This window comes from Lissotriton helveticus, chromosome 3_1 (genome assembly GCF_964261635.1).
Source record: "Lissotriton helveticus chromosome 3_1, aLisHel1.1, whole genome shotgun sequence".
NCBI lineage: Eukaryota > Metazoa > Chordata > Amphibia > Caudata > Salamandridae > Lissotriton > Lissotriton helveticus.
The window spans coordinates 1,138,469,594-1,138,482,649 of record NC_136061.1 but is presented as its reverse complement, the minus strand read 5'-3'; the positions used below and the strand labels follow the sequence as shown (position 1 = coordinate 1,138,482,649).

At 36.4% G+C, this 13,056-nt stretch overlaps 1 protein-coding gene across 1 annotated transcript in view; it reads right to left on the bottom strand.

Annotated features, from left to right (window-relative positions):
- Positions 1-266: 266 nt before the first annotated feature.
- Positions 267-13,056, bottom strand: part of CACNB4 (calcium voltage-gated channel auxiliary subunit beta 4) — a 769,275-nt gene continuing 756,485 nt past the window's right edge. Inside the window, exon 13 of the mRNA XM_078681745.1 lies at positions 267-6,382. Coding sequence (XP_078537871.1) covers positions 6,122-6,382 — 261 coding nt within the window. The 3' untranslated portion in view covers positions 267-6,121. The remainder of the gene's footprint in view (positions 6,383-13,056) is intronic.

The following is a 13,056-nucleotide window of genomic DNA, read 5'->3' as shown; positions in this document are numbered from 1 at the left end:
GACTTGATTATTGCGCCTCCATTTTTGCGAGAGTCTTGAAGAAGGTTGTTGGATGGCTGCAGAAACCACAGTATACTACAGCTACGGTTTTTTAAGCCATGTTGAATGTTAACATGTTATTCCAACTATTCGAAAGCTTCACTGGCTTTCTTTTGCAAGCTGTGTGAGTTTTTAGGTGGTCAGGTGCTTCATAATAATTGCATACTAGGCAGGCTCAATTCACTGAACTTATTTTTTTGCGACATGAGTTCCAGTGCCTGTCTGTTTTACACTTTCAAGTTTACGATGTAAATGAGGAAGTGAAAATTCCACAAGAAGTAGGTCTACAGTAGTGGAATGAGCTCCAACAAGAGCTAATGAAGGAAATGATCTAGATTTATAAGGGTCACAAACGCATCTAATTTATGAAGCCAGACTGATACCTTGTGGTATGTGCTGACACCTAGGTACCCCAGGATTTTTTGCCTTACAAATCCTATGACTTATTTAACTCCACCATAATGTTCACGGATATCAAATCAAGTCCTTCAGTGGGGGCCAATTTGATTGGAGTATGCCCTGTGCCAATTTCCCATGCTCTTAGTCTAAGCTGGTCATATTGGCCACCAAAATATTAAAATACAGACTCACACAATCTGCCGATAACAATTTTGAGGTAAATGAATCACCAAAGATGCAAGAAACAGAGACAGACCACACTCACAAATGGCAACAACTGAAACACAAATGGAGAATTCAGGACCAGAAAACAGCATACCAAAACCACCCAGGGATCCAGAAGCCAAGAACCCTCTGGTAAGGGAAAAGTAGAGACGATTCCCATGCAAGCATCGGGAGTTGTACTCTCCACCCAGTACAAAACACACTAAATAGGCAAAGAGAATAAACACTTTTAATGCATCACATGAATCCTGGGACACCAAGCAATGTAATGATGGCACACAAAGAGCAGAATATTGTACTGAGAGCTACAGAATTTGCCAGCAGCACCTGGAAAGGAAGCTGAGAATCGAAAGAATGGATGTAAGAGAACTTCCACTGCAAAAAATATTTCTTTTTTATGCAAGAGGTACTAAAAGGTTGAGTGCGCGCCAGACAGGGACATAAAACCTTTGTTCTATCCATGGGATTTCACTTAATACTAGGCATGACTCAATTTCGTCAGAATGCTTGTATAAAAATAACGATAATAATGTTTTTGTAGAAGCTGCTCAGTGTATTCCGGAAGCATATGTATGTATGTATGTATGTGGTATTTGCATAGTGCCAAAAGGCAGCAAGTGGTAAGATAATCGATTAAGATACACCAGTTGTTGATGACCACAATGGTCAGCTGCAAGGCAATGTATCATTTATGCATTGCTGAATAACACCCTTTATTAATACTCTCAACATCTCACCAGCAGCACAGAATTTTAATAGCCGGTAGATTAAATAATTAGGTAATTCTTTGCAACCCACAATATTAAGAAGTCATTATTGTCCAATACACCTTTCAAAATTCGAAAGAACTTTTTTCAAAGACTAACTAAATTGTCACTGGACATAAGTATACAACCCACAGAGCTTATATTTCCATTACAACACCACATCTTATAGTGAGATTGAAATATGTGTTTTTCAAGAGCTCTGTAATTTTAGAATGGACTAAGTAGTTTAGGATTTGTTTTTCAAGACCTGCAACTCAAACATAATCCTGATTTAGAATACAACATTCTTAAATCAAAGCATTGGCACAAAGTTACCATGCTTTTGTGATTGTCACAGCCCATATTATTCTTAATCAAAAGACTTTCTCAACTCAAAGCAGCTAAGACTAACAAAGACCCATATCACTTAACATACATCTCTAAATATTTGTTCTAATATCTGAATTTTAGCAATACCAATTTAATGACTCATAAATGCCCAGTAAAGTGTTGATACTATAAAATAATGGATATTACTTAGTTTTTATCTGAATATATTGACTTCATAATTTCACATCAAAGCATTGTGATAAAGAATACCAATTGCAATGGCTAACACTGTACAATTAAAGAAACCTATGGTACAAAAAGGGCTCACGGGAATTCGGTTAGTGGCTTTGCCCAAAGTAATGCAAAATTTATAAACAATCGTGCATCTGTACTAAGTAAACTAGGGAATTAATTGCACGTGTAAAGAACATTTATGTATGATAACCACTGACCACAATGAAATTCATTTGCATCAGTGTTTCAAATATTCAGTTTTGGGTAGTTAAACATATAAACGTTGAACTTGTTGCAAAAGAATCCCCAAATAATAACTTTGAAAACATTATGAAGGCAAACTAAAAAACTTGCAAAATTAAAGAAAACATTTTAATGTTTCTGCAATAAAATACACATTCATGTACTTTAACATGTAGCCCCCTTTAGAATGGTGTATAAGAACACAAAACAACATTGTCATTGGCACAAAATGAAATATGTGCACTTCTTACAGAATGTAACATATGGTCTAAATGTTTTCCCTTTTCTAGCATGGCATGGAAGACTTAAAAGCAAGGCTTCAAAGGGCTACAATAGAAAGTACATTTTTGCAGTTCAAATGATAAAGCAGCACTATTAGTTTCTAGAAATATATACAGAATTTGTTTTGCAGCCATAAGAGATTTTGTTTTCAAGCATTTAAAATGGCCCAATCGCTAATGCTGCTACAGAAGTAGAAATGAAGGAAAAAAAGCTCTCTATTCTAATTTGATACTGTACATTGTAGTGCATTCTTTGCAATCAATATTTAATGCACGCAAAAGAACCCTTGAAAGGCTGCAGCAAATGCTTCACCGAGTGCTTTCTCTCTCATGCAAATATGTGTGCTGTACATATCATAAAAACTGGTAAAACTACCAGTGAGTGCTCCACTGTGCTATAGCATACAATATTGGTACTGGCAGACTTAGCCATTTACTACATAACAAATGTTCAGGCTTGGGCAAACACTGTAACTGGCATGGCGTGCTCTTTATTTGTCACTTGTTGAAAAGTGGCTCATAAAAAAATTGCAACATTTAAGGCTTGCATGGATGTGGACATGACAGACAGAACTGCCAGTGCTGCATTCATTTTCTGGAAACAAACGTTGAAAAACTTTGGCTGTCTTACATTGATACAGTACTGTCACTATCAAGAAAATAAGCAGGCAGATCCAAACAGATTTCTCAATATACCTACTTTGTAACACAGGTTTTGAAAAATGTAGTTATGATAGGAAAGATTGTTTAACATTCCATGCTGTCAAAGTCTACAGATCAGTAGGCTTTTGAGAAAAAAAAACAAGCATATACTGATGTAATTGTCAGAAAATGCAGTGTTTGATGTAATCACAATAGTAGTTGATTATTGTAATGCACATTTTATGTCTGAGTACTGAAGAAATTATCTGTAAAAAAACATGCTCTGATTGTATCCACCCAGGGGATATGCAATGCTTTGCAATTCTCAAATTGGCCCAGTGTAAGGCTTCCTAACTAACATACGGTATAAACCCAATAAATCATGAATTAAAAAAAGTTTTTTAAAAAGTCAAGTTTAAGTAATGTAGATGATTTCTGTTTTTAAATATGGTGCAGTTCTTTGTGTGATATTGGGTGAAACATCTAAAGGCCCTATCATACAATAGCTGCTTTTTCAAAACCCATGATTCACTGCAAGTGTACCATTCCTTTGTATCAAAAGCTGTAATTCAAAGATGAACAAAATATTTAAAACAATTGAAAACCTAAAAAACTTTAACATCTAATATCAAAAATACATCAAAGGCAACATCTCTTGACATCGGTTAGCTGAATCATGTAGTAACCTATTTGGAAATCAGAAGTAAAAAGAATAGGAAAAATGTTTACTTTAGAAGAAAGATTTAATTGTTTTTTTATTTCTTTTAAAAGTAAGTCGCCTGAAATAAGGGTTGATTTATAACTGTTCCCTGTAATGTTCAGCAAACAATGAACAGCTCATTGGATACAATGTTTCTTTTTGTTCATGCTTCATGGATAATATGCTACCATATCAAGGGCCGGTCAACTACTTGAACAAGCTGCTTTAATTATTCAAATAGATTCGTCTGTTTGGATGTCACACAGAGAAAATAGTTAAGAGAGCTAACAGTTGGCTGGCGTCCTTTATTCAATCATGGAAGTATTTCACTCTTATGGAATCATTCTAGTGAATTGTAGGTTTTGAAAACGGCAGTTTGTGTACACATATTGCCCGAGACATCTTATAGTGCGTATTTAAACAACTGAAGGAACTGCTTCATTTATTTATGAAAAGTAATTATAAAAAAGTGATTTGTTTTAAAATCAATTCTTTAGTAGAAGTGCAATCTATTCTTTAAAAGTGTATGTGTGTGTGTATGTATATATATATCAAAAAAGGGTCCTTCCTGCCTCCCGCAGGCATTTCTTCAGCAAAGCAGACACAGATCCACAAGTGAGTGCTTAAAGTTGCAATTTAATGTCGGCCATTACGCGTTTCGGTCATTGTAGTGACTTCCATGATGCCAGGCCTACATTTTACGGTTGAGCCAACCAAAGGACAGCTTGGCGTTTATATTAATGGTAACTGTATTTGTGCACATTCAGCTATGTCAACTTTGTGTCATTTCACTAAGAACTTTTTTATACGTGCTAATCATAAATTCCTCTATGCAGCTAATAGAGATCATCTGGGAGGTAAAATGAAAGTGAAGTCACTCGATTGTGCAGGCAGCAGGTTACAGAAAATGTAAAAACAAGTGCAATGTAGATCTAAAGGTGTGAGAAGAAACTTCACATTCTCATTGTCTAATATCACCTCTACATCACCCTACTTTTTCCCCTTATAGCATGGAAAGGTGTGCTGCAGATGGTCATGTTCAGCGTAAGGGCATGCATTTTGCATGCTTTTAATATGCAGCATGAGTCTAGGAATACTGTTCTTTAGAGACAGCTGTCACTTACCAACAGACCTAAAACTGACCCATATCAATGAAGCTTTAGTTACAGGATGCTTTATGCATTCTGACAAATAAAGTCTGATGTTGTTTGAAATGCATGTGGCAAAAAGTTAGGATGACAGCTTTGACCCAAATTTCGAGTGTCACAATTGTAGCTTCAGATTATATACGGCATTCTTAATGTAGTGGCTTACATCAAGTCCACACATTAAAAGACAGGAAAAAAAGTTTGCCAATCCTATTAGATGCGGCAGCAACCGTGCTTGCAGTGTTTAGGAGAACGAGGAAATTAAAAACAATTTCATTTGTCAACTCATTTTAGTTTTTATCATAGACATGATTAGCTTTGCTATTACTCAGTGAACACCCACTTCTTTCACATTGCACCAGAGGTCCATGTCGTCACGTGTGACAATTTGAAGCATTTTGGCAAATGAGCTAACATAATGTGCTTTGTGGTGACCGCCATACCAGAACATCTTAATCTTAGTGACAAAGTTTGGTGTAACTGTGGCATCCTTTTCACAATATTTGGCACCATCCACATTCGACATTTGGTAAGTTTGAAAAAAAATCCAGTATTAGTATTGTACAGTGAAACCTACATATTTTTAACTTAAATTTAGCTTTTCAGCAAATAGCAAATAAATAGCTTTTTATTCAATTTTTTGGTTTATATCAATATTATCATTTTATTTATTGTTCATAATTCCATTGTTATTATATTTTTTCAAGTGATTGCAACATGCTCGAGTAGACTTTCCAGTCAATTAACCCAAATTCCAACAGGAATTGGCTTATAAATTGGTTCCAACTGGAACTGTTTATTTGGAATTTCCAGCATTGGAAATTGTATTTTTACTGTATCTGTGCCTTGATACGTACCCTAAATTACAGATTTGATCCGCTAATATATAATGAAGAAAACAAGCTCCTGCGGTGATGAAAATGCTGCACTACAAGAAATATAGACTGGGCAAAATGAATTTTCACCTAAATATATGTGAGCATGAAATATAATTTTCTATGATTTACATCAATCATTGATGAGTGAGCACAGTACAACTGTGGTGCACTTGGCAAAATAACGTGATGTGTTCTTTTCAGCTATGTTTTGGCAATTTGTTTAGTGATGAATGCTATCTTCCTTTAAAAACTAAAATCAAAGCCTGTGTCTGGAGTCATGGCTGTAGCCTCCAGGCGATCCCCGGTTCCTATGAGGTTTGTAAGTGTCCTGGTACGAGTCAGAGTACTCTTCTTCCACCAGAGGGTAATGATCGCGGCTATGCTGGGAACTGGAAGACAAGCGATTCCTACTCTTCCGAGCCCTTTCGTTGTGATAGTTTTCATCAGCTGTCATCAAGCTTCTTCTTTCAATTGGGGAGTTTTCTGTTGAGTGGTTGCTGTGCCTCATGCGTTGACTCTGTACAGAGCAAAAATATACAAAATTAGCTCTAGATAGTTGACTTTCATCAAATTTCAAGTATGAATTCCTAGCACTTTAAACATCTTCTTTTCTTCAAATTTAAAGAAAATAACCTTCAAATAAAATAAAATAATGATCTTAAAGCTGCATAGTATCAAAAGAAGAGTACTTTGTGGGGAGTCTTGTGATTTAACAACAATAAAAAAGCAGAGGCGCAGCCATTTAATATCACTTAAAATCAGGGTTGGAGCAGTTTCTCATAACAAAAAAGATGACAAGCAGGAAAGGAAATACTCAAGCCTGCCATGCACTTCATTTACACCATGCAGTGGATTGGGGCCTTACTACCAATCATACAGTGCGGCATGTAAGGGAGACCCACCACTGCATCATAGAAAGATGCATCAGTGGCCACAGAATCTCAACCAAAAGGTATGCCAGATAAATAGTGGTCTACTTTTGAGCTGTGTCCACCCTTCCACCACAGGCATCCTTGATATGCATCATGTCTAGAGGGCATGTCGCTAGGAAAATTATGCCTACCATTCACAGCAGTTGTGATGAGCATTGTATTTGACTGGCAGGAGACACCATCCATCAGTGCCAGGCACTGTTGTTAGGATGCCACCTACTGCTGGGCAGTACAGTTTATAGCCCATGTCTGTATTAAGGAATTGGAAGATTACCTTAATATGCAATGACAGTGCTAACCATTTACAATGATGTGAAATCAACTCTTCAAATTAGCACAATGCTGGCAAGCTTCCATCACTCTCGGTTCCAGGCCAACATTTTATGAGGATGGCATCTGAACTTCATTCACAGCCTCTGAGATGCACAGACAGGCAATGTGATGCTATTAGCACTTGTGTTGATGAATTTGGGTTCTAGAGCATTAAATCTGCCATTAACAAACAATTAATTCAAACTTAAGTTCCAATAAGCAGCAAAAACAGATTTAAGTCTGTGTGCATTATACACAACTCCATCAAATGTCTCCTACGTACGCCTTCCATCCCCAGCTCACCCATCCTTTGTTACTTTATGCCACTGTGCAGTCCCACAGCCACTCTGTTCTTCTAACTCAAATTTCTTACTTACTGAAACATCATATACCACACAATATTGATCTACCATCCCATAACACTTCCTGATAAATACATTTACAACATATATCTCTGAGACAGACTGCATCACCAAATTCCAATCATTGAGTTTAAGAGTTTTGTCATATTAGAGCAGCACAGTGATTTCGTTAAAGTTGACACATCACTCCTTAGGGATTCTTATTTCTATATCTTTAAACACTTTGGCCACCACTTGCCAATATTAATGAAACTCAGAGGAAACAGCCTTTGACGCTCCCATTGCAGTGCTCTTTCAAAGGCACTGTCAAAGAACTGCCTTTCAGAGACTTTAAAAGTCGTACTCTGATGGGAGGTCTATTTTGTCTTTGGCGGTCTCGGAGCGGGTTGGTGATGTGGCGGCCCGCTCCAAGACCACAAAAGTCAAAATAAGGCCCTAATTCTGTTTATAAAGATTCATCATCTTTTTATTCTTCAAAGAACACTAAGGGCCAATATGTGTTTTGCGACTTTGTATAATCTTTGCAGTCGCTTTGTCAGGATCAGCAAGTTACGTTTTAGGTCCGTTCTCACCCACTTCAGTCCCACCCAAATTTACTACTAACATGTATACTTAAGTGTAGGAAGACTCCACAGAGATGGCGGAGAGCTCTGCACACATACTTACAGATAATGGGGAGGCATGAAAATCGATCCATAGTTTGTGGATTGCAATCTGTAGTCTGATTTGGTGTAATACAGAATGCACTACAAAGTGCAGTTTGTGAGTCAGGTCCACACACACACACACACACTTAGGAATTTCCCCAGTTGCTGACTGGTTCATTGATAGTAAACATGTCAGTCAAAAGTACTGCAGGATTCTTCAATATGTCCCTAGAGAATAAATGGTTTATACTATCCATGCTTCTGACCATGAAAACATACCATACCCTTTCTAAAATAAAACATTCTGGACAACAGAAAGTGTTATTTTTTTCACTTAGATCACATTACACAGCACTATACAGTTAGTAACAAAAGTCAATTTCAGAATGCCACCCCTGCGCAAGAGTCAATTAAATGTTGCCTCATTTTCTATGACGCTCCATAGCTGAAGCCACCATCTTCATTGTGTGAGTTTGGAAAATACGCTTCATCCTTGCATTACTCCACATAATTAACAGCTTATGTATTTTAAAATATACTTTAAACAAACTAAAAAACATTTTAAAGATGTTTATTTACTTTTCAACCCTACCTTAAAAAGTAAACAATGAAAGGCGAACCTTGAGCTTGCAACAGGTTATCTACAAATGGTATGTCACTGCTTGCCTGTAAACTACAGTGCACAAACAGAGGCTTTTCTGGCGTATCTCTTAGTACAAATAATGTACTGAAAGGTAATGTAAAAATTAAAAAAAGAGTGACTGACTGCAACGTATCAAAAATGTAAAATATGATTTATATAGATATTTTTCTTACCCTAATATTTTAAAATAAAACATTACAGAAGTTTGCCATTGGATTCCTAGTACTTTTTCAAAATTTAAATTCATAATTTGCACCCATTTGTTATAACACCACATAAGAGTGCAATGCATTCTGACCTATCCAAGGATTTCTGGTTGTCCACAATCACATTTATACACAAAGGGGATAAACACATGTTAAGTGACTGTTGGGGCTCATCAGAATGCTGGTATACCTGGTTCAGCCAGGCGTCATGTCTAGCGGAGAAACCAGGTTAACTGCATAATAATCTGGTCTTGGCACAATGGGTGGCTGAACCAATGGCAATTCTTTGTAGGCTGCTCAAAAGGTATTGACTCTGTAAAATGCTCCTTTCTATTAAAGTATGGGATTAGTCCCCAGAAGGGTGCAGGGATATTTTTCTGTTTGACTCACCTTGGGTGAGAGTTGAAGTAAATTGGTGATTGTCACAGGCTGTCACGTGAGATAATGTGCAAATTGGCCATTACAAGCAATGAGAAGGACACAGATTTAAAAAAAAGTTGTGCAATGTCTTTGGAGGAACTCTGGAAATAGAAGCACTGGTGATAATGCTAAGAATCTGGAGAGACCAGAATGGTCCTTCTGTCCTCAAGTTGAAGACGCTCTCATTTCTACCTGAGGCTTTGAGACTAATAAGGAATGATGTAATGTAATGTTTCTCAGAAAACTACTTACATAAGAACAAACTTAATTAAAAAACTAAATCTGAAGTGAATGAGGAAAGTGAGTCAATATGCTTCTATTGTTACTAACTCCTCTGATAATGGGGGAAATATTGTAATTATGCTCTTGACGAAGGTTATAGACAACTCAAGAACACCAGTTAAAACAAATTATCAAGTAAACCTACTACATATCTGCCTTCTAAGTTTAGCAATATTATAACAGAATGGGTAAACAATGGGGTTATGAGCAAAGCAGAGGAAATGACAATAATCTCCCAGAATATCCAAGATACTTGTAATTTATCATTTAATCTGCACCCATATCTGCAACACCACCTGGTAGACCAAGTACCAGTAGCATAGGCAGCCTCACTGAAACTTTACCTAAAGATACTAACACATTTTGACTGCCAAAATTTAACCTGATTAACATATATTTTAGATACAGGGAATGCCATAAAAACTTGGAAGTTGTACCAAAAAACTGTTGGGTTGTTTCCACCCTAGATGTATGATATCTTTATTCTACTATTTAACATGATGATTGTATTCAATCTTTGACCTCCTTTCCTGTCTTATCAGAATGCATCTAATTTTTATCACATCAATATGCTGATTGATATGACAGCCCTTACCTTGAATAATAATTATTACTTCTTACTTGAAGATAATTAGCGGAGCACCGCTATGGGCACAGCATTTGCGGAATCATATGCCAACCTTACATGGGCTTCTTTGAAAATAACTGTGCCTGGTCTCAAGACCTCAAGTAATACACTTGTGACTTCGAGATCTGGATCAGATATGTAGATCTTTTTGTGGTTTGGAGCTCAACACATAATAGGCTGTTACAATATGAATAGAAACTTAATCAGACTCAATGAGGTATAGAGCTGATTTATACATTATCAAATGACAGTGTTGAGTTTTAGAATCTTTATGTGATAGTATGGGATGATAATTTGACAAGTAAACACTGGCCTTTGTTGTAATCTGATTCAAATGTGAAAATATACGTTTCATTTGGTGTTAAAACATTTTTCTTCAAAGGTGAAATTTCAAAGGATAAACTTACCAGTAACATTCGTACACCATTTACTTAATATGCTTTGTGGCTACCTGAAAAATGATTATTTTATTGTGGTATATACAGAAATGCATGGAAGTAATGAAAAACATTCCAAAATTAGAACATTCATGAACTGTAAGAGGTCCTATATAGTGTATGAACTACAGTGCCCTTAAGGCTTATGATATATGGATGTACCAACAGGCAACTAACAATTTGAATTACATATTGTTACCATAAGAAGGAATAAAATAAAATACCCCATACCATTACTCTATGAAGAATATGATTCCTCATTTCTTAAATGGCTAGCCATATGTTCCCACAAAATCAATGTGAAATGTGGGAATTGGAGCTGAATTTATGATAAATTTAGTGACAGTATGACCCAAAGATGTACATTTAGATGAAGGCTTCTCATACTTTCTGAAATAATTATGATTTGTTGAATCTGGAGAAAGATAAAACATAATAATGGAATTGTTTTAGTAGAGGCATACACTTAAAGAACATAAATGTTTAATGCATTTCACACTGAATCTTGTATGATCAATACATGGCAACATTTTAGAAGAGGAAAGTGGGAGATGTTGAACAAATAATCAGGGGAATGTATTTGCCCCAATGGATATTATTAAAACAGAGGCAGTTTTAGGCAGGAGATATCTAATATTAAGCTATTTTCATACTTAAAATATCAGGAGTCTCCAACCTGAATCGGGTCTATTGACATGTATAGTGACATAAAATTGTGTTCTTTAGCTATTTATTTGTATAGTTTATTTTACTAAATTTGTATTACTTCCCATCATGTTATGTTTTATTGGTGGCTTTAATATATGCATAACCTTAGCTTTAATATATACAAAACCTCCTGATAAATACTTTTCATCAATTTATTATGTTAATTATGTATCAAAGGGATTACAATGCAGATTTTCCTAACAATATATATGTTTTTTCTCCTTAGTCATATGCAATCAGAATATTATGAAGCTCTGTGGCAAATTCAGTTCTGGGTATTTGCCCTTACCATTAACTATAAAAAAACAAGTGTTCTCAGTTTGAAATTTCTATTTTCTACAACACCAACCGTAGAAGAGACAATTGAAATAACTCCAATAAATCGACTTCAAGCACAAGTGAATACCAAAATGGCAGCTCCTCATGAGTCAGAATGTAAAGTTATTTGACATTAATAAACCAAATGCAAGCTATCCAAAAAATGTTAACATTGTTTTTGCGCATAATTTACAGCCAATGATAACCTGTGAGAATTCTCATGAACTTTAAAATGTGTATTTTCCTCCCTACACCATGACAAGCAGGCCTAGTAAGCAATAAGTAGTAAATACCCATACTATACTATTGTCAAAGTACTCTCCAATATGGGAAATTGTTATAACATACAATAACAACTCAAGGGCACAACAAACTGACCAGTCAAACCATGTTGGATGCCTTAACAAAATACCCAAGATAAACCATTAAATAACTCCCATCTCAGTTTAGTGTCACTCCAGATACTTAGTTAACCAATCATGTGATTTCTAATCTACTCGTCAGCATACTCACTCCGCCTCTCACAGACATCTCAATGGCACTCAGTGGTGATGACAGAGGGGTAGCCCCAATTGAGCCTTGGCATCTTTCAGCATTTAGGTTAAGCCCTCCTACACAGGACAACCACTCCCTCCATTGTATCCCAAATTCTCTGGAACAGCATTGGTAATTCTCTTGGATCCAGAAGTGGATGACAGTAGTTAGTATTGTTCTGCTATTGGAGCATCAGTCAGCAGTGCGTTGTTGAGGGCTCGCAGTGTCCTCAGCTGAAGTGCTGCCAAGCCATGGCATCTCTGGCAGACTATATCGGGGGTTTAATTTATTTTTGCACCTAAGGGTCTCTAAACCTGTATCCACCAGTTCTCTCCTGGCAGTCCGTAAGTTAAGGTTTTAGAAATTAGGGTGGGTGAAGAAAAAGTAAAGCAGGGGGTGAATCCCAAGAAGTAGGGGAGAACAACTGAAATTTGGTGATGCAAGGAAAACGTGATTGGAATGAAAGTAATTGATGAGAGGACATTGACTAGCACATATTTTCATGCTCAGAAGGTGATGGCTGACACTGTGACACTTCAAAAACAATGGGAGCATTGGAGAGTGGAGTGTGAGCAAAGACTGTAAGATAATTGAATGGCGGTTGAAAGATAGACATTTATTATCCTGAAATATAGTGGGCTTTATATGCAAAATGGAGGATGTTGTGGGATGTGGAATCTATTTGATATAATTTTTCCTTTCAGAAGACCTGTCCTCTTTTCCCATGACAAACCCATGTTATATATAATTTATAAAAATAGC